This window comes from Drosophila persimilis, unplaced genomic scaffold (assembly GCF_003286085.1).
Source record: "Drosophila persimilis strain 14011-0111.01,24,50 unplaced genomic scaffold, DperRS2 tig00000002-arrow-pilon, whole genome shotgun sequence".
Classification (NCBI taxonomy): domain Eukaryota; kingdom Metazoa; phylum Arthropoda; class Insecta; order Diptera; family Drosophilidae; genus Drosophila; species Drosophila persimilis.
This window is the reverse complement of record NW_020825289.1, coordinates 11199124-11226078: the sequence shown is the minus strand read 5'-3', so window position 1 is coordinate 11226078 and position 26955 is coordinate 11199124. Positions and strand designations below refer to the sequence as shown.

Sequence of the window (26955 nt, the reverse complement as noted above, 5' to 3'; positions counted from 1 at the left end):
GACTCTTTGAGCACAACTTGATTACTGCCTCATTTAGTTTCATTTAAGCCCAAAGACGCCAGACCAAGACAACAACAAAAAAATACATTGTAAAAAGAAAACTCCGATGGCCGAAACTTCAGATACTCTCACAGATCCCATTATTTGACAGCTAGAAGATACAGCGATCCTACCTTGCTGGCTCCCTCTTGTAATACTTCCTTTACATCCAAAAAGACAAGTCATATGCAGATCTTCTGGTAGAGACCTGGGAGAAAAATTATTCATATTCTGATCATACTCTGAGGGACGGCTAAATATATATGGGTGGACGAAAATGATTCCTTCTCCGATAAATACCCTCTTTTGCAGAGTATAAAAAGGAAAATATATCTGAAATTGTTGTTGCTGCGACTGGGGCTGTGGTTGTGGCTGTTATGGCCAAATGAGAGCATTTTGTGTGGTAAAACAAGTTGAGCAGAACAGCGTGGCCAAAGTGGGGCGGAGAGGAGAGGAGCGCAGGCCTTAAAGCGGCAATAAACGGCGACAAAAGCAACTAAATTTTGCGGCAGCGATACAGCAAGGAGTGAGAGAGAAGACGGGGGCTGTAGAGGGGCTGCTTGGGATCTGCTTAGCGATCGAATTTCACATGAGGCGATATTTTACGATATTGTCTCAATCAGGGACAAGAAAACCACACCACGCCGCAACGGGGTTTTTGTGTGGCACTCTCAGAGGCGGGGGGAAAGGATTATGGTATGAAATGTTTTGTTTATAGGCGAGCGCGGATTCAGTGAGTACTCAGGCGCGACGGGGCCGAAAATCCGAGCAGAAATCGCCGGCGATAGTAGCGTAAAATGTCAGGCATTTGAGGCTGTTCGGCCAACCCAACAGATACACAGCATACAGCAAGCAAGCGAGTTGCAGATACAAGATACATAATTGCTGCCAGCAAACAGAAACAGAAAACCTGCCGCTCAGCGTGTCAATGACAGCAAAATGAGAGCGGGCCACAAAGAGAGCGCGCGAGAGAGCGCAACCCAGAGAGCAGCCAGAGAGCGACCACTGAGAGTGTGTGAGTGAGCGGCGCACGCACACAGGCAAAGCGCAGATCGCTGCGGAAACTGTGCGAAAGGGAAAACAGATACAACGAAAGCTGATCGTGAAAGAGATGGCCGACCAGCGGGAGAGCGAGAACCAGATCTGCTGCACTAGTATGAGTGAGAGACAGATCCGGTGCGCAAGTATTGGTGCGAGCAGAGCAGCGTCTGAAGTGGTGTGCGTGACATTTCCCCTCTTTTACTCTCTTGTTCGCTCTCACTCTCTGGCACTCAACTCTCTCGCAGACCAGCTACCTGCCAATGTATCTAAGTATCTTGCAGATAGACCCATTACAAATGTAGGCTCAGACGAGGGCTTAGGCCGCCTCCTCCCCCCACCACCACCACAACCAGCGTCTAAACTGTTTGCTGAAACAACATCGCCGGCATTCAACGGAATGTTATTTTTAGACTCCGCACAGCAGTAAAAATATTTATACTTTAGACCATTTTTCCAGAGATTTTTGGCAATTAGTTTGGGCCTGCAAAAACATCCAGCCAGCCAGCCAGCCAGCCAGTCGTTTTCCTCCGCACAGAAAAGCCACAAGAAAACTCCGAGGGTACCCCCTGTAAGCTGCACAAATAATAAAACGAAACGAAACGAAATTATAGACCAATTTATAAACATGAGTTGTCGAACGATCGTCGTCGTCGTTGGGCTGCTCTTCGTGTGCCTAATGAAGGGTTCTGTCTGATCTTTAAAGCAGCTCTCGTGTGGCATTAGCAAAACGCTGAAAAATTGCGACCCCGAAAAACGAAACGAAATCTTTAGCAGCAAAAAAAAAAATAAAGCGAAAGAGCGGCTGACAATTAGAATTGTCTGGCCGGCTTTTTCTGCTTAGCCATGATTACAGGTTGTGGCCAAAAGCAGCAGCGGCAGCATGAATTGGTATTTTTTTGTTTGGTTTTTGGGGATACTTTTGGTGGACTTTTAGAAAATTATAAAAATATTTAAATTACTCGAAAAAGACTTGGGGAAGTTGGTGATTATATCGTTGCTTCTGGAATCTTTCAATTGGTAAACAGAATAATCGCCCGGCATGCAAATCACTACAGTCTCAACATTTTTCACCGCATAATACCGAATTGTTCCGCTTCCTCTGCAGACGGACAGAAGCATTAATCAAAAGCGACCGATAAATAGTTTGCGGCCAAGAATGTCCTCCATAACCGCGTAATTAACCCCATTCCATGGCAAAGGCTGACGAGAAATATGGCACAAGAGTTAATGCACATTAAAGCTCATATATCAACCCCTACAAGTGGTGGAGTGGCAGCGGGGGTGGGCGCTGGCTGCTGGTGGCAACAATAGGCAGGCGGCAACACCACTCGAGCCGAAGCCAAGCCAAGCAGCACACAATGCAGCCGCCGCCATCCAACCAGCAAAAGTATCTTTAAGATGCACTTGAACGGTCGTCGGCATCTCGCTCGTTACTCACATAACATGTCGCTATACTATACTGTACCATAGTGTACACGAACACGCTTGTATATGTATTATAAATATCGCCTGGCATATATAAAAATGCCTGGCATTGTTTCAGAGCCATCGTATCGACGTGTGGGCGCATTACCGAACCCGCATATCAAATGAGAGTCCTGGTCTGAAGACCAACCAACAACAAGCACTCGATTCAATAGCAAATCACACTAGCCAACAGGAATTTAAAAATTCAAAAGAGAAATCTATAAAATATTTAATAGAACCGATGGGATCTGCATTCTCCATACATTTACAGGAAACACTATCCCAAAAAAGGGTTTGATGGTAGTTTCTTTCCTTTCTTAAGTGTGGCAACACTTCTGCGGATTTGATCTACTATAATTTCGATCTTTCATCTAACTGAAATTTGTTGATCAGTACGATTCCTCGATGGAGGCGGGAGGAGGCAGGCTTTAGGAGGAGTAATGTAATGCAAGTGCGCTTGACAGCTGCCAGAAGGACGACTCTTCCCCAGCAGCAGCAGGAGCTGCAGGCATCGGGCACAGCCGGAGGAGCAGCAGGCATTGCTGTTGCTGTCAGACGCACTTTCCACTCGATGCCACATCCATATCCATTTGGATAACCACACACACCCACAGCCACAGACACAAACATGTATTGATGGCTTCCACGTCCCCATTCCCATCCCCCCGCACATTTCATTCATTACGCCGCAGCGACTCCTCCAATGATATTCATAACTGCATTTACAAGATGAGTTTTCCTTCTGCTGCTGCTCCTTCTGGCAATTTTCTATTTCACCAAAAGATTATGAAAATTTTGGCCTCAAAAAATCGGGCAAAACGCTTGCCGCATTCGGATGCGGATTGGCAACGGCTGCCGCTGCCGCTGCCACTGCCACTGCCACTGCCGCTGCAAAATGGAAAATCAGAAAACAAAACTCAGTGAACAGACATAAATTATGCATTACAAACGTGCTTCTGACCCATTGCCATTTTCTAATTCAATTAAAATAGTTTTTTCCTCTGTTTCGGTTTCTGTTTCGGTTTCTGTTTAGTTTGCATTTGAATACAATTTCCCCAGGAGCGGAGCCAAGTGGGAAAGTTTCCCTCGCTCCACCGCACCATCGCTCCTGCCACCTCCTTCCCCTCTCTGGGGCATGACTAAATACACCGCTGGGAAAGTTGGAGGAGCAGCGCATCCGATGCTGCCACAGAGCCACTCGCCCGGACAGACACTAATTTGACATAGTTATGCGAGTCGAAATGAAAGCTGCACTGAGGATTCAGAGGATTCTCATTCTCATTCTGGCCGTGGCCAATGCGGCGTATGAATAATATTCAGGCGCAAGCCCCCTCACACCCATCCGTGCGGTGCCCAAAACAACAAGCATTTTGAATCTTTTATGAAAGCCTTCTGCCACACAAGGTTGCTGTCTCTAAAGAAGCACGCAGGCAGATGCGCGAAATTCTTGTAGAGTCATCTGGTAAGTAATGGATCATAGTAATAGCTCAAAAAATCGTAGTTCTCTCAAATATCTTTCCAATTAACGAAGTTGAACTAAAAAGATTAATGATATAGTTGGTAAATATCTCATAAATTCTTTAAAATTTATGACCAGAAAATCCCATTTTACCTTTTCTGTAATTTTATTTATCTAGTTTAGTTATGCCATAGTTATGTCGCGCAGTTTCTTTCCAAGGGTCGACGACATGCGACACAGTCTGTCACAAAAGTTTCGGGCACATGTCGAGTTAATGAAATTTAAAAATTCATAAAATATTCGCACCACTAAGCAAACAACAACAATAAGAACAGCAACAGCAGCAGCATCCACAAGAGCAACATATATGGGAAGCAGCAGCAGAAACATCCACAGTACAGCAGGGAAGGAGCACCATCTAGGGTAAAAGCAGCATCCACAGCAATAGAAGCCGAAGTAGGAGTAGAAACGGGGCAAGCGTAACTCAATTAATTAATAGCAATAGAGCAACAGCAACAGCCACCGTAGGAGCAACAGCAGCAACAGCAACAGCAACAACATTAACAGAAACAACAACGACAAACAAACAAAATAATTAAGTAAGAAAACTTTCATATTTGCAGTCCCGCAAAAACAAAATAACAAAACGGCACAGAACAAAACAAAAAAGAAGCCAACAAGCTCTCTGCTGCAGCAACAGAAGCAACAGACCCCGAAATGGAAGAGGAAGTGGAAGCGTAAACATCCAAAAAGCCGGGCAAACTTTGCAACTCTGCCCCACGTGCCCCACAGCCACTGGGTACTGGGTACTGGGTACTATGCACTGGGTGGCCACACTCCGCGAGGAGGAGGAAAGTTTTTTAATGTAATTTTAAGTGGCATAAGTCGACAGCCGAAAAAGCTGGCAAAACTCGCACAAAATACTCGGGATATCTGGGCCAGGTGGGGCAATGCCCCACGATAGAGGGTACATTAGAACCCGGTAAAATTAGTGCAGCAGGAAAACCCCCCACCCCATTCCGGAAAAGTTAATGGAAAACTTCCCAAAGACCTTTTGTAGAGACAAGAGGAGCAACAGCGGCAGCAGCAGCAGCAGCAGCAGCTTGTTGCACGCCTGAATGCAGTTGCCATTCGAAATGGCATAATAGTGGCATTCAAACTGTAATATTGCCACTGTTGCCGCTGCCACTGCCAGTGCCACTGCTGGTTGCAACACTCATATGCAATGTTTATGGGACAGGCGGCAACAGAGTCAGTCTTCCGAATGAGGCGCAGTAGCAGCGTGGAACAAATGCTGCAAATAGAAATAAAGAATACAACGTCTCTAACTAACAAGTTTGGTGCCGTCCGTCTCTCCCTCGCACACACACAGATGCTCTTCCCGATCAGCCTCCAGCTTGAAAAAAGCTAAGCAATTTGCAAAATTGCCACAAGCAAACGGCAAAAAGAGGCAGCCGCAGATGTGGCAGAATTCAAAACATGGCAAAACCAAACGGACTCCCACTAAGAAGCCACGAGAAATGTTTGACAGCAGAAACACACAACAAATATTGCTAAAATATATTTAACATGCGACAATAGATTCAACATTTTATGGCAACAAAACACTCTCCGGGCCTCTTGCCACCAGAGAGGCCGGCTGCTGCTGATGCTCCACTCAGGCCACTGGCCACGGATGTGCTACCACCAATAACAGCAATCGCCGCTGCAACGACAACAGCACCAGAAGCAGCGGCAGCTGTTAAGAGCCAAGCGGCATGCAACATGCTAAACTGAAGCTCTACACACTCCTCCTTGGAGGGGCCTGCCTGCACGTCGTGTGTAGCATGCAACACGAGTCACTAAACGAACTGAGTCAGAGAACTGGGCTACCATGGGAGCAGAGGGAGGGTGGAGTGGGAGTGGGATGCGAATGGGGATTGGGGGCGAAATGTTGCCAGCCAACAGCAGCCTGTTGCAGGTTTGATTTAACCCGAACGGGGTTCTATGGGATAGACAGAGAAGCCACGGGCTGTATGGAGGAACTTGTTGCTGGAACTTAAGACTACTTTTTTCATTCGAATTTGGAGATCTGATCTTACAAGTTTCAAACGATATCCAAAGATCTATGGAGATTTTAGGTTATTTTAAGATCTTTGTGATTCTCTTAAAAACAAATCTGTTATATGTATGTGCATATGTGCTCTAATTTGTATGGGATGATTCAATTTCAAGTGCATTCCCTGATAATAATCCCCGCTTATAGCACACTGAAATGATTATCGCTGGCTGGAAAGCAGCCTCACTGATAACCTATTCTGAACTCCTCCAGTATTTAATCCACTTTCCAATGCTAATTGTAGACTGCTCTCCCACTCTTCCTCTCTTCTTCCAGAGAGAGAGAGGCAGAGATCTGCGAGAGAGCAGATTGTTCAGCATTCCACGCTCACACAACATGTACTTAAGCTACTACTACTACTACAGCTAGTGCGGCCATTGTAGGGTTAACTGTTGCTGGCCTGCCGCCATGTGTTTGGGTGTGTGTGTGTGTGTGCATGCAACATTTCCCCTACTTTTGGCGAGAGCGAGAGAGAGCAGCAGCGTGAGAGAGCATGCATGTTCGAGCATATGCAGGCAGGAAATGCAATTGTTGTTGTTGTTAACGCTGCTCTGCTCTCAGCTCTCTGTTTTGCCACTGCCTCTGCTGCTGCCTCTGCTATGTGGGAGCGCAATGTGTGAGAGCGAAGCAGCGCATGCATATGCATGCTCCTCTGCCTGCCCGCTGCCTGCCTGCCGGCCTGCATGTGTGTGAGTGCATGTGCATTGAAAAAGAGTGCGCGCGGCAGAACACGAACGTGCAGGCACACACACAGATTTTGTCTGTCTGCCGTCTGCCGTTTGGCTCTTTCGTGTCGGTGTGCTGCTGCTGCGCGACGCCGCGTCGTCGGCGCTGCTGCCTCGTCGTTTCCACATTTTCAACGAGCCAACGGAGTCGCAGCGGCCAACTCCAGCAATCACTTTGGCTTGAAACGCGGCGGACGAAACATGTTCTGAGGAAACGAGCTCCGACGCGAACCGACAAGAAATATTTAAACCAAAACGAAACGAAACGAAACTGATTCTGAGTCTGAGTCGTCTCTCGCGTATCGTGAAAAGCTATTACGTACAAAAAATACTAACATAAAAAAACCAAAAACCAACAACAAGAAGTGGAAATTGTTTTCACAGAAAAGAAAAATATAGTGCAAATCGCTAAGTGTCACGCCACAAGCCGAAACCACACATACACGCACACAAGGATTACGGGTACACGCGGGTTGGAAAAAGCGATCAAAAAATGAAAACCAGAAAGTGACAGAGTGTTGCAACAACAACCAAAACCCAAGCCAAGAGCAACCGAAACCGCTAAGAGCCCTCTCCCACAGAGGCTCTCCAACAATCCAAACCAACGACAAGAACCAAGCGAAGCATCCAACATGTTGGCCTTCTGCCTGTTGCTTCTCCTGACCGCCGCGGCCGTTCCCGTGCGCAGCGCGCATGCGCAGCAGTGCGCCTGGGAGTTCGTCCGCACCACCATGGACATCAAGTGCAACGTGCGGGCGCTGGACGCCGCCGCCCCGCTCGACCTCCAGGTGGCCGAGACGGCCAACCGCCTGGAGCTGCAGTGTAGCCAGGATCTGTTGCACGCCAGCGAGCTCTCCGCGGGCCTCTTCGGCCGCCTGCAAAAGCTGGAAGAGCTGCAGGTGGACGCCTGCAAGCTGCAGCGGATCCCGGCCAACGCCTTCGAGGGCCTCCTCTCCCTCAAGCGCCTCAGCCTGCAGACGCACAACGCCATGTGGGGCCCCGGCAAGACGCTGGATCTGCACGCCCAGTCATTCCACGGCCTGCGCGATCTGAGCGAACTCCATCTGGCCGACAACAATGTGCGCCAGCTGCCCGAGGGCCTCTGGTGCTCCATGCCCAGCCTCCAGCTGCTCAATCTCACCCAGAACCGCATCCGGTCCGCCGAGTATCTCGGTTTCTCCGAGAAGCTGTGCGTGGGCTCGGCCCTGAGCAACGCCAACGGCGCCGTCAGCGGCGGATCCGAGCTCCAGGTGCTGGACGTCTCCTACAACGAGCTGCGCTCCCTGCCCGACGCCTGGGGTGCCTCCCGGCTGCGCCGTCTCCAGACGCTCAGTCTGCAGCACAACAACATCAGCTCTCTGGCCCCCAACTCCCTGGCGGGTCTCAGCTCCCTGCGCGTGCTCAATATCTCGTACAACCACTTGGAGTCGCTGCCCGCCGACGCCTTTGCGGGCAACAAGGAGCTGCGCGAGCTGCACCTCCAGGGCAACGATCTGTATGATCTGCCCAAGGGTCTGCTGCACCGCCTCGAACAGCTGCTGGTCCTCGATCTGAGCGGCAACCAGCTGACCAGCCACCATGTGGACAACAACACCTTCGCCGGCCTGATCCGCCTGATCGTGCTGAACCTCTCGAACAACGCCCTCACCCGCATCGGGGCCAAGACCTTCAAGGAGCTGTACTTCCTGCAGATCTTGGACATGCGCAATAACTCCATTGGCCATGTCGAGGAGGGCGCCTTCCTGCCGCTCTACAACCTGCACACCTTGAACCTGGCCGAGAACCGGCTCCACACGCTCGACAACAAGATCTTCAACGGCCTGTACGTGCTCACAAAACTGACGCTGAACAACAACCTCATCAGCATCGTGGAGACGCAGGCCTTCCGCAACTGCTCCGACCTGAAGGAACTGGACCTCAGCTCCAACCAGCTGATGGAGGTGCCCGAGGCCGTTCAGGACCTGAGCATGCTGAAGACGCTCGATCTGGGCGAGAACCAGATCTCGGACTTCAAGAACAACACGTTCCGCAACCTCAACCAGCTGACGGGACTGCGGCTGATCGACAACCGCATCGGAAATATCACCGTGGGCATGTTCCAGGATCTGCCCCGCCTGAGCGTCCTCAATCTGGCCAAGAACCGCATCCAGAACATTGAGCGAGGTGCCTTCGATAAGAACACGGAGATCGAGGCCATTCGCCTGGACAAGAACTTCCTCACGGACATCAATGGGATCTTCGCCACACTGGCCTCTCTTCTGTGGCTGAATCTCTCGGAGAACCACCTGGTGTGGTTCGACTACGCCTTCATACCGTCGAACCTCAAGTGGCTGGACATCCACGGCAACTACATCGAGGCCCTGGGCAACTACTACAAGCTGCAGGAGGAGATCCGCGTGACCACGCTGGACGCCTCGCACAACCGGATCACGGAGATCGGCGCCATGTCCGTGCCCAACTCCATCGAGCTGCTGTTCATCAACAACAACATCATCGGCCAGATCCAGGCCAACACCTTCGTGGACAAGACCCGTCTGGCCCGCGTCGATCTATACGCCAACGTGCTGTCCAAGATCTCGCTCAATGCGCTCCGCGTGGCCCCCGTTTCGGCCGAGAAGCCGGTGCCCGAGTTCTACCTGGGCGGCAATCCCTTCGAGTGCGACTGCTCGATGGAGTGGCTGCAGCGGATCAACAACCTGACCACCCGGCAGCACCCCCGCGTGGTGGATCTGGCCAACATCGAGTGCCTGATGCCCCACAGCCGCAACGCCCCGCTGCGCCCCCTCTCCAGCCTGGCGTCCACGGACTTTGTCTGCAAGTACGACAGCCACTGCCCGCCCACGTGCCACTGCTGCGAGTACGAGCAGTGCGAGTGCGAGGTGATCTGCCCCAACAACTGCAGCTGCTTCCACGATGCCACCTGGTCGACGAACATCGTCGACTGCGGCAAGCAGGATCTCGTCAGCCTGCCCGCCCGCATCCCCCAGGACGTGAGCGACCTCTATCTGGACGGCAACAACATTCCCGTGCTGGAGGCGGGTCAGCTGGCGGGCAAGCGCAACCTGCGCGCCCTCTACCTCAACTCCTCCAACCTGATGACCCTGCAGAATGGCAGCCTCTCGCAGCTCTCGAATCTGCGCGTGCTCCACCTGGAGAACAACAAGCTGACGGCCCTCGAGGGCACCGAGTTCCAGCCGCTCAACCTCCTCCGGGAGCTGTATCTGCACAACAACATGCTGACTCACATCTCCAACGGCAGCTTCGAGCCGCTCGTCTCCCTCAAGGTGCTGCGACTGGACAACAACCGCCTGAGCTCGCTGCCCAATCTCCAGTACCGCAATAGCCTGCAGGGCCTGACGCTGGGCAGGAACGCGTGGTCGTGCCGCTGCCAGCAGCTGCGGGAACTGGCCCAGTTCGTGTCGGACAACGCCATGGTGGTGCGCGACTCGGCGGACATCTACTGCATCGATGCTGGCATCAAGCGGGAGCTGGAGTTGCTCGGCAATGTGGCCGGGGGACCGGACTGCTCCGAGCTTCTCGATGCCAGCGCCAGCAATATCTCCTCGTCGCAGGACATTGCCGGGGGATACCGCCTGCCTCTGCTGGCCGCCGTCCTGGTGCTCATCTTCCTGGTCGTGGTCCTCATCATCGTCTTCGTCTTTCGCGAGAGCGTGCGCATGTGGCTGTTCGCCCATTACGGCGTCCGTGTCTGCGAGCCGCGATTCGAGGACGCCGGCAAGCTGTACGACGCCATCATCCTGCACTCGGAGAAGGATTACGAGTTCGTGTGCCGCAACATCGCCGCCGAGCTGGAGCACGGCCGCCCCCCCTTCCGGCTATGCATCCAGCAGCGCGACCTGCCGCCGCAGGCCTCCCACCTGCAGCTGGTGGAGGGCGCTCGCGCCTCTCGCAAGATCATCCTGGTGCTCACCCGCAACCTGCTGGCCACCGAATGGAATCGCGTCGAGTTCCGGAACGCCTTCCACGAGGCCCTCCGCGGACTGGCCCAGAAGCTGGTCATCATCGAGGAGACCAGCGTCTCCTCAGAGGCTGAGGACGTGGCCGAGCTCTCGCCCTACCTGAAGTCCGTGCCATCGAACCGCCTGCTCACCTGCGACCGCTACTTCTGGGAGAAGCTCCGCTACGCCATCCCCATCGAGCTGTCGCCGCGCGGCAACAACTACACTCTGGACCACCATGAGCGCTTCAAGCAGCCCGTCTCCCCGGGCATGATCTTCCGCCAGGCCCCGCCACCGCCGGCCTACTACTGCACCGAGGACATGGAGGCCAACTACAGCTCCGCCACCACAGCCACCCCCTCGCCAAGGCCCACCCGCCCGGGGGGGCCAGCTCGCATCGTGGACTCCATGCCCATGCCCATGCGCCCGCCCTCGGAGCACATCTACCACAGCATCGAGTCGGAGTACAGCGCCTACGACCAGCACGAGGCCCTCTCCATGATCCCCACTGGCCTGATGCACCACCATCAGCACCAGCAGCAGCAGCTGGCACGGCACCACCAACAGCAGCAGCAGCAGCGCCTGCTGCAGCCCCAGTTCCGGGCGGTGGGCGCGGCCATGCCCGTGCCCCAGCAGGCAACGGCGCCCGTGCATCTGCGCAGTGGCAGCGGCTTGAGTCAGGCCAGCACCAGTACGCAGTCGACGGCGCAGGCTTCCACATCCGCTGCGGCAGCACAACAGCAGCAGCAACAACAACAGCAGCAGCAACAGCAACAGACAGCTGCCAACGGCGAGACGGCCAATAAGAATGGACAGGCTTTCCTGGTGTAAGCTCTGACCCTGCCCCATGGCACTGCCACCACCACTGCCACTGCCACTGCTCCTGCTGCCATCTCTTTCTCCCTCGCACTGCTCTCGGGCGGTTCCTGCGCAGGGGCGGCCATCTTGAAGCTGTTCGCTCGCTTGCGCAACCGGCGGAAGTAGAACACAAACACACACGTGCACACGTACACACACAAACACACACACTAGTAGAAAACAAAAAGACTTTTTCGTAGGCATTTTTCTTCAACATTTTATTTGCATTTCGCCTTTGGTGTTCGTTCATGTGTCGTCGTTGTCGTTGTCGTTAAGGTAGTTGTGGTTGTCGTTTTGTAGTTGTGTAGCACAGCACCACAAAAACGATCCCACAGCCACAGAGACAGACAGACAGACAGACAGGCAGAGAGAGAGAGAGAGAGCGAGCGAGAGGGACACGTATATAAATACCCATAAAAATTACATAATTAGCATATATCTATATACAAAAAAACAAAACAATTACTAGAAATGTTGTTAAAACACTTTCAAATTCAATGTGATATATTAATTAACTATAGTTAAAGCGGGGAGCCCGAGAGCGGGAGAACTGCCCCACCCTATCCCCAAAAACGAAACACAAAAACACTGTAATTCGTAGACGTATTTAGTAGTTCTAGCCAGGCATAAAAGAACCTAAAAACAAATACTAAAACCATAAACCATAAACTACAACTAAACAAATACATTCGTTCGCATCAATTGGAGCACTCATCCTAAGCTACACGAAACAATAACTATTTGAAATATTTAATTATATTTAATCTGAATGTAATGTGTATATAGAAGAATCGCAAAAAATCAACAAAAAACCAACAATTTAGAGCACTTAATGTATTTATTAATGTATGTAATGTCGTATACTGTATAGAGAGAGAGCGAGAGAGGACGGAACTAAATTAATTTAATTCAATTTACTTAATGGCAAATGTATTATTAAATTAATTATTACAATTACATAAAACAGAAAAACAAAACAGAACAAGAAATATATCTGAGAAAATAAACGCAAAAACATTACAAAATATTGTGAAAACATTAATACAAAACGAATCTCCTTTTATTCAACGAAAATTTTAGGGTGGGAAAGGGTTAAATAATCGAAATGTATTTCAGGTAGTACGGAATTGCCAGGAATATTGGAAGATCCACGAATCCCCAGTGGAATGTCCACTCCCAAACGCTCCTTGAATCCTTCGGACAGCTCCATTTCTTAATTGATTTATATCTTTGGATAATCAGAAACAAAGATTATGAAATTTCTAGACAGAAATCGCCGATCCTTGGATTAATCATTCGTTGGGCTATGGCAAACATCCCATTCTGCAAAACTGAACGAGTTGAGACGGATTTCTCATGAGGAAGAGCTGAACAGCAGCGGAAAGACCGCAGCAGAATATCCCGTGTCACTTTATAGGGCCGAAAATGGATCGAACAACAAAAAGGCTTCAACATTTGACTGATGCAGCTGACAGCCTTCCCAATGGACCGCCGACACCACAAATGCCATTATTTCATATTTAATTTTTAATGCGGTTATTCGGGACAAACGTTAAATGTTACAATGGCAAAATTTTAACTAAAACACATACGAAACTAACTAAATAAAAGCTATGCGCAAAGTTAATTGCTTGTAAATAATTATTTTATATATAAATAGTGCATGCTATACATATATTGTGTGTCGTAGGTGCTGGGGGAAAAGCACTCAAACAAACACTTTGCATATGCCGCAAACACTCACCGAAGCACTCGCATGGCGATTCGCTTATGTAAATGATTATTTGTCGAAATTATAAAACGAAATTAAAATGCGGTCCCATGCGAAAATTGCGTTTGTAATTGCATAAATTTCGCTCCGACAAACCGCAAAATTCACAAAAACCTCACCAACTCGATCGAGCTAATAATTTCCGCTGCAACAAAAGGTCAAATGTATTTATTTTCGACGCTTGGGGAAACCGGCTGGTAAATGAATTAATGCTGAACTATCCTCTCCTCTAATTAGCTGTAGTTGAGTGAGGATTTAAATTGAAACGAGAGCAGGCTTTAAGGGCCGGAATCAACGGCAGACCAGACTGCAGACCTCGCCCAAGTCTGCTGGCGTTCTCTTATTTATGGCCCAGCATATTGGCATGTGTCTATTTCTGGTCTAACCCTGGCACATTTTTTTGGCAAAGTCAGAGTCAGAGTCAGAGCCACAAGCTCTTGCCAAAGTCTTGCCGCAATCGTTGGCCAAATCCGTTGGATGCGCTTTGGCGATTGCATATTTTATGAGTGCAAGTCACACAGACACTCACACACACATACATAGACACACGAAAAGTACACTCGATGGAAAATAAAGTATGTCACTTTGGTGGGGGGAAATGCGAAAAAGTGGAAGGAAGAACAAAATCGCAACTGCAACTACATTTGCCGCACAGTCGACAGTGAAAAGCAAAACAAACTAATTGAAAATCAATAAGCAGTTGATATACACACATACAACACGAGAAGATCAACAGGAAACACACAAATAAAAACCTCAAGAAAGTAGCAAATTTAATGGCAAAATGGAAAATGCACTTGCAGATACAGACACCGAGATATTTCAGCGGATGGGGGTGGCATTTTGATCGGTTTTTCGGTTTTTGGTCAAAAAGTCAGGGCCAAGAACCCCTCAAAGCTCTCTTTCTTCAACAAGTGCCCCGAATAGCGTTTATAACATCTTCCTAAGAGAACATACATATCTCTTTGTTTATATAAGTTTAAAGCAAATGATCGAAGAACAGATTTGAAGCCTGCATTAAATATCTAAGCAGCAAAAGGAGGAGGATGGCTGAGGAACCTTAATGAGGAAAACTTAATCAGTTTCCATCATCAATTACTTGGAAAGTCGAGTAGAACTACTGAAATCGATTTAAAGTTTTCCGGAACCAATGTCGCCCACGCACCCTCTTGACCAAGTTCTTTCAGAACCAAAAGAAGGGAAAGCGGGGAAAGTAAACGCGACGAACAATATAAAAAATTCATTTATGCAAATTGCACAGCTGTGCACTTGCATAAGGCACTGTGTGTGTGTGTGTGTTTGAGGGACTGTAAGAAATGGATAAATGTCATTAAGTTGTTTGCTCAAAGCGGGTTGGAGGGGGGTAAATTGATTTGTTTTATAATTAAAACATGCAAAATGCATATGTAAGGCAAATCACTTTCAGCCCATAAAAGGCATACATAGTATAGAGCCAGCGTGGAGCCCGATATGGCTGTGGATATGGATATCAATATGTCGGAGCTGTCATTGAGGAATTTGCAATTAATACTGCCCGGCAGCAGCAGCTCGATAAAGCGCTCCACATTCACCCACTCGTCTCGATCTGGTGGCAGTGCTGTTTTATTCACATAGAAGTTTGCTTTCGGATAACACCGATGTAATGAGACCCTTGGGGGCCCAGGCGCACACATATGTTTGGGTTATAACCATCCATAAAGTCAATAACGTTTTACAAAATATGCCCCTCTGGGCATAAAAGTAAACTTTGACTTGCCAAACTTCAATAAAAACGGTCAGCGAACAGGGGGAGCGGGGGGTAGGGAGGAGTGAGATCCTGGGGCGAGTCGACAGCGCAAACACAAATATTTATGCTTTATTAAAAACCAAAATTAATACACTAAAACAACAACGATTATGCGTGGTATACATGAAATATCGTTGTAGCAACACTAACAAAAACAACAACAACAACAGCAGTCCCTATACAGGGGTGGCTACCCTTTATAGAAGGGTAGGGCGGCAAACCTCCCCTCAGTTTGGCTTATCGCCGCCCACACCAAAACAAAAACAACAACAAAAAAACGAAAAGGGTTTTTCATTTCCAGCAAATATTTTGCATATCCTTTATTTAGGGGTTTTTTTGTATTCATTTATTTTCTGATGCTGTTTGTTAATAAAAAATGCAAACACAGGATGGATTTGGGGGCTGAAGGGCACTCGAAACAAAAAACTGGTTCACTGTGGCAGCAGCAGCAGCAGCGAGTGGTGGCAGGGAGCGGACAGGTCGGGGAGTACGATAGGTACGCCACGCCAACTATTTGCATACAGCACTAAGCGCATAAATAGACAACTACAAAACAAGTTGGTCGCTTGAATCGGTCGGTCTGTCGGGTCGGTGGCAGCTACTAGGTGGAGTACTGGAATGGACAGAGTGGGGCGGTGGAGTGGTGGATAGGTCTGTGTATTCGGTCGAGCCTCTCCAAATCGGGCACCGAAATGCTGGCAGAGCTTTGTTTTAAACTATTGTCCTGTAGCCGAATGTTTATGCATGCGGTTTTTCGTGAACTCGAATACTTAACTATTTTGCGGTGCTGTGCAAAGTTCCGTATCCGCTATTCCGTATCCGAGCCCGAGTCCGAGTCCGTGTCCGTGTCCGTGTCCGTGTCCCTGGTGTGTCCGTGTCCACGAGTGTATCTGAACTAAATCACACTGCTTGCTGTCATTCCACGTACTTTGGATTTTCAAGGCTACTGCATTGATAGAAATTTTGGAAAATACCAGCCTAAGAAAATCAATGCTATAAGACTTCCAAGTTATACAGAACACAGATAAAAGTCATTCCCATTAAGAAATGTTTACAGCATGTACTTCTGCCCCAAAAGATACAATATCCTCTGCAGATGCAGAGAAATATTCATTTAACTTTAAATTACTCACAAAGTGAGTTGGCAGTAGCTTTGTAAGAGCCAAACTTTTGTTTTCTATCGCACTTTTGCACTTTTCCGACACTCGGAGAGCTGCCTCTTGCAAAATACTTACGGGTACGGATACGAGTATGGGTACGGATATGCATATTAGCACCCTCTGCGCTCTACGCTGGCTTTGATTGTCAAAGAAAGTATCTGTGTGAGGTGTGCAAAGTCTGCATGCGAGTGTGTGTGAGCATATTTTATCTTAGCTTTGGCAATCTGCGTAAAATTATTTATTCATATTCATAACTTTGTCTGTTTCTTTCTATTCTTGTGCAATTCCTTTCGCTGACTGACTGACTGACTGACTGAGAGAGTGGCTGACTGATAAACTGCCTGCACTAACCGTACTCTGCGCCCCACCCTCGACCCCCAGAAGAACGGCAGAGGAGATTGAGCAAATCGTGTGCCGCTTTCGCATTTCCCACGGCATCAAAATGTTGCCTCCAATGTGGTTGTTGTTGTTGCTTTTGTTTCTGCCCCACAGCCTCACCTCGAATTCTGCAGAAGTAGAGGCAGCAGCAACGGCAACGGCAACGCCAGAATCGCGCACTTCCTTCATTTGCATTACAATGATAAACTCCTAAAGTGTGTGTGTGTGCCGGAGAATTTCTTAATATTATTTCTTTTTTCTTTTTTGCTCCCCGGTTTTTCGTTTGAATTGCTTCTGTTTTTTAGCTTCTTTTGATTTTAGTTTGCCTACAGATGTGCTGTGCCGGGGAGATTCTCGGGTATTCGCAGCCAGAAACTGGAATAAGTTATTTATGAACAGGGTTCACCCGCCCCAAAAAGACCAAAATCAAAGATACTCTCGTAGAAGTGTGTGCGTTTCGGTACATCGGTAGCCGAACGAAGCTCATGTGGAACCAATTTAGCCTCAATTCGTTTATAATGTGTGCTGTTCCCCAAAAAGAAGAAGTGGCCAGAGACTGAGCAAGAGCCAGAATCGAGAGGCAAACAAATGAGTTATCAAACTGAATGCCACGCTCATTAGGCATAAATTTAGCATAGATACAATGGTGTAAGAGTTCTGCCCCCTCTCCCCACACTTGCCCGCCAAAAAAGGGGTGCAGCCCGATACGGCATTCGAAATGTGTCATCGCCAGGCACCTCACACCAGCCCACATATGGGTCCCAGCCAGAACGCCATCAAAACTGCCTAATGAAGACATCTATTCAAATTCCGAGCGACTGCGTAGTGAATTATTATTTGTGGCCCATTTCGATTGACTTTTTACCATCCATTTCTGAGATCCAACTAATTGTTATGCAATGGTGGGGGCACTGAAGCATTCAAATGAAGTTCTGAAACAATGACAAACCAGAAGATCGGGAGAGCAGATACAATAGTCATTGAACTTGGTGCGACGTCATCGACACGGTTTTTGGCAGACCAGCCGGCCCATTATAACATCATAGCTGTGCGGAGGAAAAAAGCCTGAGACTGAACTTCAAGAGTGAGACACAGTGGAACATGGACGGATGGGCTGCTTCTAGTCGGATAGAAATTATTTCAGTAGCCCCTTCTTCGATCTACCATCCAGAAGGGCAACCACTGTGCCACGCACACTCGAATGTGGCAACTCTAGGCCACAGCAGGCACCACACCACAGAGCCAGCCACAGAGAGGCAGGCCACTTGTGTTTATCATTTTCCTCTCTCTCCCTTTTTTGTACAAATCATCAACTTAATTATGCTTATATTAAGGTTTTTATCTGCACGGCTGACTTTTCACATGGGAGGCACCACCAGCAGTAGCAGTGGCAGTGGCAGTGGCAGTGGCAGTGACTGTGGCAGAGAGGGGACCAAATAGAGGCAAGTGCCGGTAGCTCGAGTGCAACAACTCGACTTATTTGTAACCAGCGACGACGACGACGTCGACGACTGCCTTGTAGGCCAGCCTGTTGAGGTCGCTCTCTAGATCTCAGCCAGTGTATCTGTATCTGTATCTCTATATCTGTGTCTGCGGACAGTGTGTGTGCGTTTGTCAAGTGCACTTATAGCTTATTTGCATATAGCAGGCACTTTGGTAATTGAATTCAGTTAGCCGCCGCAAAAACGGCTGGGAATGGGACTCACGCGCACGCTTGATTGGGGCAGACACAGCAAGAGCCACAGCCAGCGGCCAGCAGCCAGCAGCCCCTTATAATGTGTTGACTGCTCAAATGGCCTGGGACTCAAGTCGGGGCTCATCGCTCGGGTCTCTGGTTGTATGTCTTATGATTAAGTTTTGAGTCGAGGAGCCTTGCGTTGTGGCCACAATTAAGCAGAACCTTTCTAGGCACTCGAAAAACAAACTACAGTTACGATAGGGGCAGTGGCAGCAGCAGCAGAGCCCTGGCCGACGGCAGTCAAGTGCTTGGGCCAACAAAACAATATGCAAATGTCTCGATGAATGAATTCCAATTAGGCAAAAAGAAGTGGTGGAAGAATCTGAAAGGAAAAACAAAGCGTTTGTATGCGTGCGTTTGAATTTTCAATATACCCCCGCATACCTACCGTCACCCGCCTGTACACACAGTCATAAATAATTTTTCTTCCAATCAAAAAAATTACTAACGAACCATCGTGCAAGACACTTGGGCAATCAATGACTAAAATTGTAAGCAGGTCCAAACTCTAACAAAAAATAAATTGAAAGAATGACAAAGGGAACTCGAAATACCCTTTCCGAGGAGTTATGGACACTATATACTCGACCTATCTAGAAAACGATCTTTTGTAGGGGAAATTTCATCAAAAAGAATAGAGTAGATCCCAAGAAAGGATACCGGAGCATACAGATATGCAACTCCATATCTGATTATCGAAAAGCAAAACCATTGTCGCATTGAAAGTACTTCCATTGGCGATGGCATCTTTTATATCCTTTTCGATTCATCTACGAATCTAGAATAAATATTTATTGTATGCAAAAGCAGACACATTGTTTATCTAGAGATGAGGAATATGGATATTGTGTCTTTACTTCCAAGCCACATCCAATTCTGTTATTGAATAGAAAAGTATGTCATAAATTATGCATGTATCCATAAGATATTCAAACTGTTCTGTTGTACAGGTGCCCCCCCACAGCCTGTTTGTGTGTGTGTGTGTATTGAGTGCTGGGAGAGGGGTCGGGTCGGGTCGGTCTCCAGGCACTAATTGTCCAAAAAGGACCACCAACGCCAGCACGTAGCCTGTGTCATTAGAATGCTTTTCCCTCTGGCTGCTGCCATGCCAATGGCTCTCTTGTTCCTGGCCTCTCGATTGTGGCATGTCCAGAAGGATGACAAACTGCAACGTGACTGCAGCTGGCTGCACGTGGGCGTCGTCTCTGGTGCACTATGGCACTGTTGCCAGATTGCCTTGTTGCTGTTGCATAACGCATAGCTCTGCATCGGCCCGAACCATCATTTGATCATATTTTACATGACAATTGTGTCGTGCGCATAATTACACTTGTCAATATAAAATGGGTTAAGATTTCATAAGAGATCTGGCTGCCACTCGAGCCCGGGCCCACTGATAAATGTGGCATGCTCATACTCGACTCCGCTCGACTGTGGAACTCACTTCCTTCTGCGACATGACAAGCTAATTGAAATTTCATTAGCGTGGGGCGCATACTGGGGAGACAAGAGTTGGCTCAATGACTCTCTGGCTCTCTGGGTCTCTGGGCCTGGTCCCCAGTATTAATTTGTAATTTATTATTAATAATTCTTAACACTCGAAGCCAGTTTTCGTGACTCCCTGGCTGATAAGATTGCTTGCTTAAGAATGCACTGTAGCTGTTTCCCTCATTGGAAATATTATCATTGATCAGCAATGGAAGTTGGAACATGCTGAGAGATATGACCATTCGTATGTCGGAGGAAAATTGAAATTATGTTCGAGCCGATATGGGCTACCGAAAGAGTGGGACACTGATAGGGGAAGTTACTTCAGCAGCAGCTGAATGGGGCAACATATGGCAAGAGATCTGCGATAAGCAGAGAGGAAAACACCAAGAGATTCCTTCCTCAAAGGCTAGCCTCCGGCTGTGGCTCCAGTGGGGCAGAGGCGGTGGGGGCACATTCATACTCGGACGATAATCAAATTAAACTCTTACAAATTAGAAGCACACGTGAGAGCCAGAGCCACCCAATACCAAAGCCAAACCAAACGAAAAGCTATCCAGACTGAAAATGAAACTGAAACACCCGCAATCTCACACACGTCGCTGGGGCTATTCAATTATATGATGGGTGCGCCCAGGGCACACAGAGGAGCAGTCGGAGTCGGAGTCACAGGACAGAGGAGACAGATGCAACAGACACACACACACACACACACATGGATTTACACAGACAGACACTGGGGCCTGTCATTTTGCTTTTATGGCATGGTATTACGATTATTATAGCTGGGGTTTTGTATGCATTATATGAAAATACATTCGAAATTATCAATGCAGGTAATTGCAGCTTATCAGTTATGCTGATTGCTTAGGCGACAACAAATACTGTGCGCGTTCGGGAGGGTTTGGGCTTAAAGGTGGCTGGCTGCCAGAGTGGTGCGTGTCTCACAGTCCACGCCCACTTCAGATATACAATATAGTATACACACATATATTAATAACAACACCAGCAATTGTTGTACAGTTCCACTTGGACTCTTCCTGTCTGTCCTCCCGGTCTGGTCTGGTCTAGTCTGGCCTGGCGGCATTCTCAGTAATTGCATTTCATTGATTTTTCCAGCAAAAGGCGTCTTGGCCAGAGCCAGAGACAAATCCAGCGTCGGGTTCATTGCATTTTCATTTCGAGTAAATAAACACAAGCCCAAGTGAAAGAGTGTCAAATATGTCATAATACTTATCTAAATTGCACACAGAACAGAAATCCAAAAAGGAGCCAGAGACGGCTCAGATACTGTATCTGTATCTGGACTGCCAAGGAAGGAAGCTGAGACAGTGCGCCGCCGCCCACTTTGGATTCGAACCGAGTCGACAGGCTTTTAAATATTTATCGTCTGGTAAGAGTACCCATGGAGCAGGAAGAGGGTTCTCGCATATTTTCTGTGGGTGTCTGAAGAAATTGATTTGCAATTGATTCGATATTAGTTTCATTTTAGAGCTGCAATTAAGATTGCCATGGGCACAACAACAACCGAGTATCTATCCAGTCTTTAATGGTCAACGATTGGGCAATTATTATCGTATGCTTTAATTCAAATTAAATATCGCGTTGGAGATTGAAAGTTGAGAGATTGTGGACTGGGACAAAAAATATCTAACAAAAATAATCAACTTTTCTGTCAATCTAAAGTCAATTAAATATTAACTTAGCTCTACAATGAGAATAATTTCCAAATCAGAGACTTCCCCACTCTCCGACTTCCACTTCATGCATGCATTTATTATTCCCATTAGCAAAGAATTTCGATTGAAACTGAATGAATTATCCAAACGGAAAGGCGAATGAGCGAATAAGTAGCAGATAGCAGATATACTCGTATTTAAGCTGACAATATTTTCGTCTCTGTTTCGGTCTCAGCCATGCCTGACACTCGAGCCCCTCTTCTCCCACTGCCACCCACTGGGTTTGTTTGATTTATAAAGCCTGCTAATTGCTTTTTGTCATTGGATAATATTGCATTATAAATGATGCATTAAAGTGCGCTCACTGCCATCGAAAACACACACACTGCCACACACTGCCACACTCTGCCCCACTCTCTCCGCCTCTCTCTCTCTCTTTGTGGAACTTTGAAATTTCAAAACGGTAGTCGGCGTCTGACCACTCCATGCACTCGACCCCAAAGGGCCACTATTGATTTAGCATATTAGCACGAAGTTACAAATTTTCTCAATTTCATTTTCTCAGGCGAGAGAAATTGAGTCATTTTTGACGCGAGATATGGGGAGGTGGGGCCCTTTGGTTGATGCACTCTGAAATATTGTGTGTCGATGGACGATGGCCTATCTGCAGTGCAATCAAAGTATTGCTGTTTGTTTATGGAATTTTCGGGTCTGTCTCTCTGTTTGTTTATCTAATTTCGGTTTGTAAAACGGAGCTGTCCGGCACGAATAGTGCTCCGTACGGGTGAATGCTCGCATTGGAGCAAATGCCAAATGCCTGACTGTCTGCATAATTGTGTGCTTAACGCGTGTGCGTTTTCCCCACTCCGTGAGGAGACAACACAAACAACTGCAATGTGGAAAAACAACAACAACAACCACAACCACAGATCGGCAGTGGAAAAACAATCGTAGCGGGCAGAGAGCAATCGGAAAGGCAGCAATGTCAACGTCTCATTTTTCTTCACCCACTGCACTCATATCGGGGCACTGGGCACGAATCATATTATCAGCAACCGACTGCCGACAACCGACAGCCGACAGCCAGCGAGAGACCATCGAAGAACTACAATAACAGACCCATCAAGAAACTAGAATATAATGCTTGTATACAAACCAAGTGTGAAATACTCTACATCTATGAAAGGAAAATACACAGTAATGCATAGATGCATAGATAAAAGTGTGTGTACTTACAGATCTGTTGCTGGGATATAGCATATTTGGGTTCCTGGATTTTGTGGCTCTGCATATAACCATTGAAATATATAGGTCTGAGAGAGATCTATAGAGCTCCAATCTCCATATAGTACTATAGAATACCAAATACCCCCGATATAGAACTCCAGTTGAAGTCGAACTGATTTCAGCTCTGGTTTTATTGCGCCTTCCCCCTCACGTTCCCCCATTCGTTTTGTTGGATTCCGAACGCAGTCGTCTATCATATCGCTCAGGCGGTAATGAGTTATGTATGCGATCTTATCCGTCACATGGCAGCAGTGCACCCAAAAGGAAACTCAGTTACGACCAGGTCAGAGCAGTCCTAATGGTGCCATCAGGGCTCGCAGCAAAATCAGACGTATGCCCCCACACGGCAGACGAGAGGGCGGCCGCAATCAATGCGTCGTCACATCGAAATCGAAAGGAACGCGGAGCATGGTGCATGGGGCATATCGTCGAGTGTGGACTGTGGACAAACGGTTTGTTTAAGTTTTACTGCTGTTTATTTATACAACATTTTGGGTTGTTTTCCTTGGTGGATAAATATACCATACCCGTCCGAAGGTGCGTTTAACGTTCGGCGGAAATGCGCTTGAACCAGAATTGAAATACTTTTGAGGCGGCTCTGATGAGCGGCTTTGTGAGAGAGGCGGCTGCCGGAAGTGGGTAGGGCGAAACCGCATCTAGAATGGAACTGGTATAAAATATGATAAATGAAGGTATTAAAATGAAACTGCAAATGAGGAGAAAAAATGAAAGCTCGTTTGCAAAATCCGCAAAAGTAAAAACTGATAAAGTGTGCACACAAAAGATTCAAAATAATTCTACAGATATCTGATGGCCCAGCGCTATCGCAACTGATAATTTTCAGATAAATATCGAATTGCCCAGAAGAACTGAATACCATTTATGGGTAGGCACTCCCCGTGTACTGTCCAAACCCCTCTGCCCCATGCCACTGTTCGCCATTGCAATTATTGACACACTTTCGAAATGCAGCCCAGGAGATTCAAACAAACGAAGCGAAAAAAGTGGAAAAAACAGGAGGATATAAACCATGGAAAATGATGCCAGAGCGGAGGGGGGGAGGGACCCGGTTCGGTTCGGGGAGTGCATCTGAGGTTGGAGCTGTGCCACGGGTCCGGGGGCACGATGGGTCAATATGTCACAACTGCTGTAGCATTCAGAACCGCGCGCTATTTGTTTATATAAAAACGTGAATAACGAAAAAAGATATGGCAAATAACTGTTTGTTTTCCTGAAAATTTCGTATCCATTGAAACATAAATATTTAAAAATGATTTTTACGCGGCCAGCAATGATTTGTGCCAGTTATTTACCTTTCCGTACACTCTTCCGATAACAGATTGGTCGGGGGATTGGCCCCGGAACTGGCACTGGAACTGCCAGAATCTAGGGTGAGAAAAAAGCCGCTCAGACAAACAGTCGCAACAGTCGGAAAAGGTGGAACAGCTTGTCAATTATATGGACAGACAGTTGGTGTTGCTTCCCCCTCTTCATTTCGTTTTATTGTCATCGTATAATAGAGGTAGAGTTAAAGGAAAAGTACCGCCAGAGCCAGCGCCAGCGCCACCGCCATCGTCGGAGAAAAGTAATTCACATTTCCAGAGACGACACTTGTTGCGTGCCGCATGGAAAAGGGGGAAAAACTATTGGGACAACTCCCCCGAGTTTTTAATGGGTTTTTGTACTGCGAAAACTTTTGCAACAATATGCAATTTTATTGTTACAAACAGACATCAAAGAGGCCTTGCCACGTGTGTGTCTTGGGCGGCGGAAGGGCAAAGAAAAACCGGAGATCAAAGTCGCAGCTCCGGATGAGTCACGTTGTCCATGTCCAAGGGGCACCTCAAAGACACCAACGACACCTCAAAGACGACAAACAAGACACAAAGTGACAAAAATCAACGGGGAAAAACGAGTGCCAGTGCCAGCACGCAACTTTTAAGTGGAAAATGCGCTCGACGAGTTAATGGAACTTCAAACAACGACTAAGTAAATATGTGGAATTGTGCATAATAATGCTAATTACCTGGGAAGACAGTCACTCACTGCTAGGAAAGGGAAGGCAGCTGACGGCTTGGTTCCCGTCCCCCCTTTAACGGAAATAAACAATAAAAGCAAATTTGTGTGACAGAAATTATTTAATAGCTCAATTTTTATGACCCTCCGCCTAAAAACGCAACGCCGTGCCACCAGCCGAAGAGGCAGGAAGAGCGCCACCTGTCATGGTTTGCGCCGGGCAGGGCTTTGCCCCATGAACGTGCTGCGGTTGCTGCCACCAAACGGCACGGCACTCGGCACAGGCATAGAAGCATTGATTTGAGATCCGTTGGAAAGAAAATAGAAAATTAAAAATGTATGAGGGGTTTTGAGCTATGCCAAAGCTGCAGTTTCCGCCCCAGAGAGAGACCTTTGGGGGTCCATCCTCAGCCACAACGCAACGGTTCTCCGGCTCTCACTTCCGCTTGTCATTTCGGACTTTGTGGCTTTTGTGGCAGGCAACCGGACTCCGATATTCATTTTCATAAATGCTCGGCTAGGCTCGGCTCGGGGTCGTGAAGGTCTTAAGAATTTCACTTTAAAATTAATTTCGTTAAGATTTCTGTTTGCATTGTGAAAAACAGCAGCATCTGGAGGAGCCATGCGGGCGGTTGAAGGCCGGAAGCATTCCATTAGTCGGCAGTTATTTATGGATTGGAAATGGAATGGAAATTGGTAGCAGAGAGACTGCCTGGCGCTTCTGAGAGCTTCCACAAGTTGCATTTTGTAAACTCAAAGAATAGTTGTTAATTTTCCAGCTGGCTTTCCATCAACAGTGGAATATTGAGCGTGTCTTATCAGCAAATTGCAGTTGTTGCATTCGACCAAGCGACAAGTACCAATCAAGACGGCACATTGTTTGCATTCCCCATTCATTTTCTTGTCAACATCTTCTAATTAGTTTTCCACCCCACAGATGGAAATGCTTATCGGGGCGGGATGGTGGAGGAAATGCTGATTATATGTGACTGAAGACGCGGCACGGCGTAAAGATGTAGAGATTTTTCAAGTGGCTTCTTGTTGACCTACTCGTTGAAATGTTGAAGAATTAGCAATTGAAAGTAGTTCTTCAAATCAATCAAAGAATTCTGAGTCACATTTCAAGCAAAGAAGAGCAGCGGAATTGATTGGAAATATGTGGGTTAATACCAGCCGCGGTTTCAGGAATCTCTTAGTATTCCTACTGCTATTCAAGTTGAGATATAACCCTCCATCTTCAGATAACTCAGTATAAATGCCCCTGGAACTAACGACTCTATTTATATCCTATCCAATTTGTTTATATTCTGTAAAAGATTTCAATTTGTTTGGCAAGCCAAAAACATCAATCGTCATGTATTTTTCTAGCAATAAAACATCTCGAAATTGACGAGAGTGCATACGATGTATGCCAGATCCACAGATTTTCAAAGGATACACATTTCGAATCATGATACAGACATGAGAGGATAAACCAAACAATGGATTGTTTATGACTGTTGCCAGTGCCGGGGAACCGACTTCATTATGGGGCACCGACTGGAGATACAAGTATCTCATAGTTGAGATCACTCTCAGCTGTGGCACGGCTCCTCCAGCCACAGCCCCGGCCACAGCCCCAGTCGCCGATCTAATTGCTCGACTGACCACGAAGGCGTTTCTCTTGGGGCCTTGTTTTTTTTTCCTTCTTGATTTTTGGTTCATAATTATTATGACAATGTTTTCGGGGGCTGCAGTTGCAGTTGCTGTTGGTATGCAAACAAAACACCCGGCTAAAGTCCAACTCCGAGCACAAGTCCGAGTGCCAGCTGGCCAGTAATCAAGTTTGAGGCAGAGGCAGAGGCAGTGGCAGTGGTAGTGGCAGACTTCAAAATTGTATCTACAAGTTGGGTTTGTGTGTGTGTGTGTACACTTTGTGGGCGTTGTTCGGGGACGGGACCCACCTCAATTGCCGCCGCATGCAATCTGCATCTAAATTGATCGTAATAATTATTGTATCTGTCGGT

At 47.6% G+C, this 26955-nt stretch overlaps 1 protein-coding gene across 1 annotated transcript; it reads left to right on the top strand.

Moving 5' to 3' along the window:
- Positions 1 to 7016: 7016 nt before the first annotated feature.
- Positions 7017 to 12566, top strand: LOC6589952 (toll-like receptor 7). Its single transcript, XM_026985984.1, has one exon. The coding sequence runs from the start codon at positions 7462 to 7464 to the stop codon at positions 11617 to 11619; it is 4158 nt and encodes a 1385-aa protein (XP_026841785.1). The 5' UTR covers positions 7017 to 7461; the 3' UTR covers positions 11620 to 12566.
- The last annotated feature ends 14389 nt before the right edge of the window (positions 12567 to 26955 follow it).

Excerpts from the sequence above, each read along its gene's own strand:
- LOC6589952 (XM_026985984.1), top strand. The coding sequence starts at position 7,462 with ATGTTGGCCTTCTGCCTGTTGCTTCTCCTGACCGCCGCGGCCGTTCCC.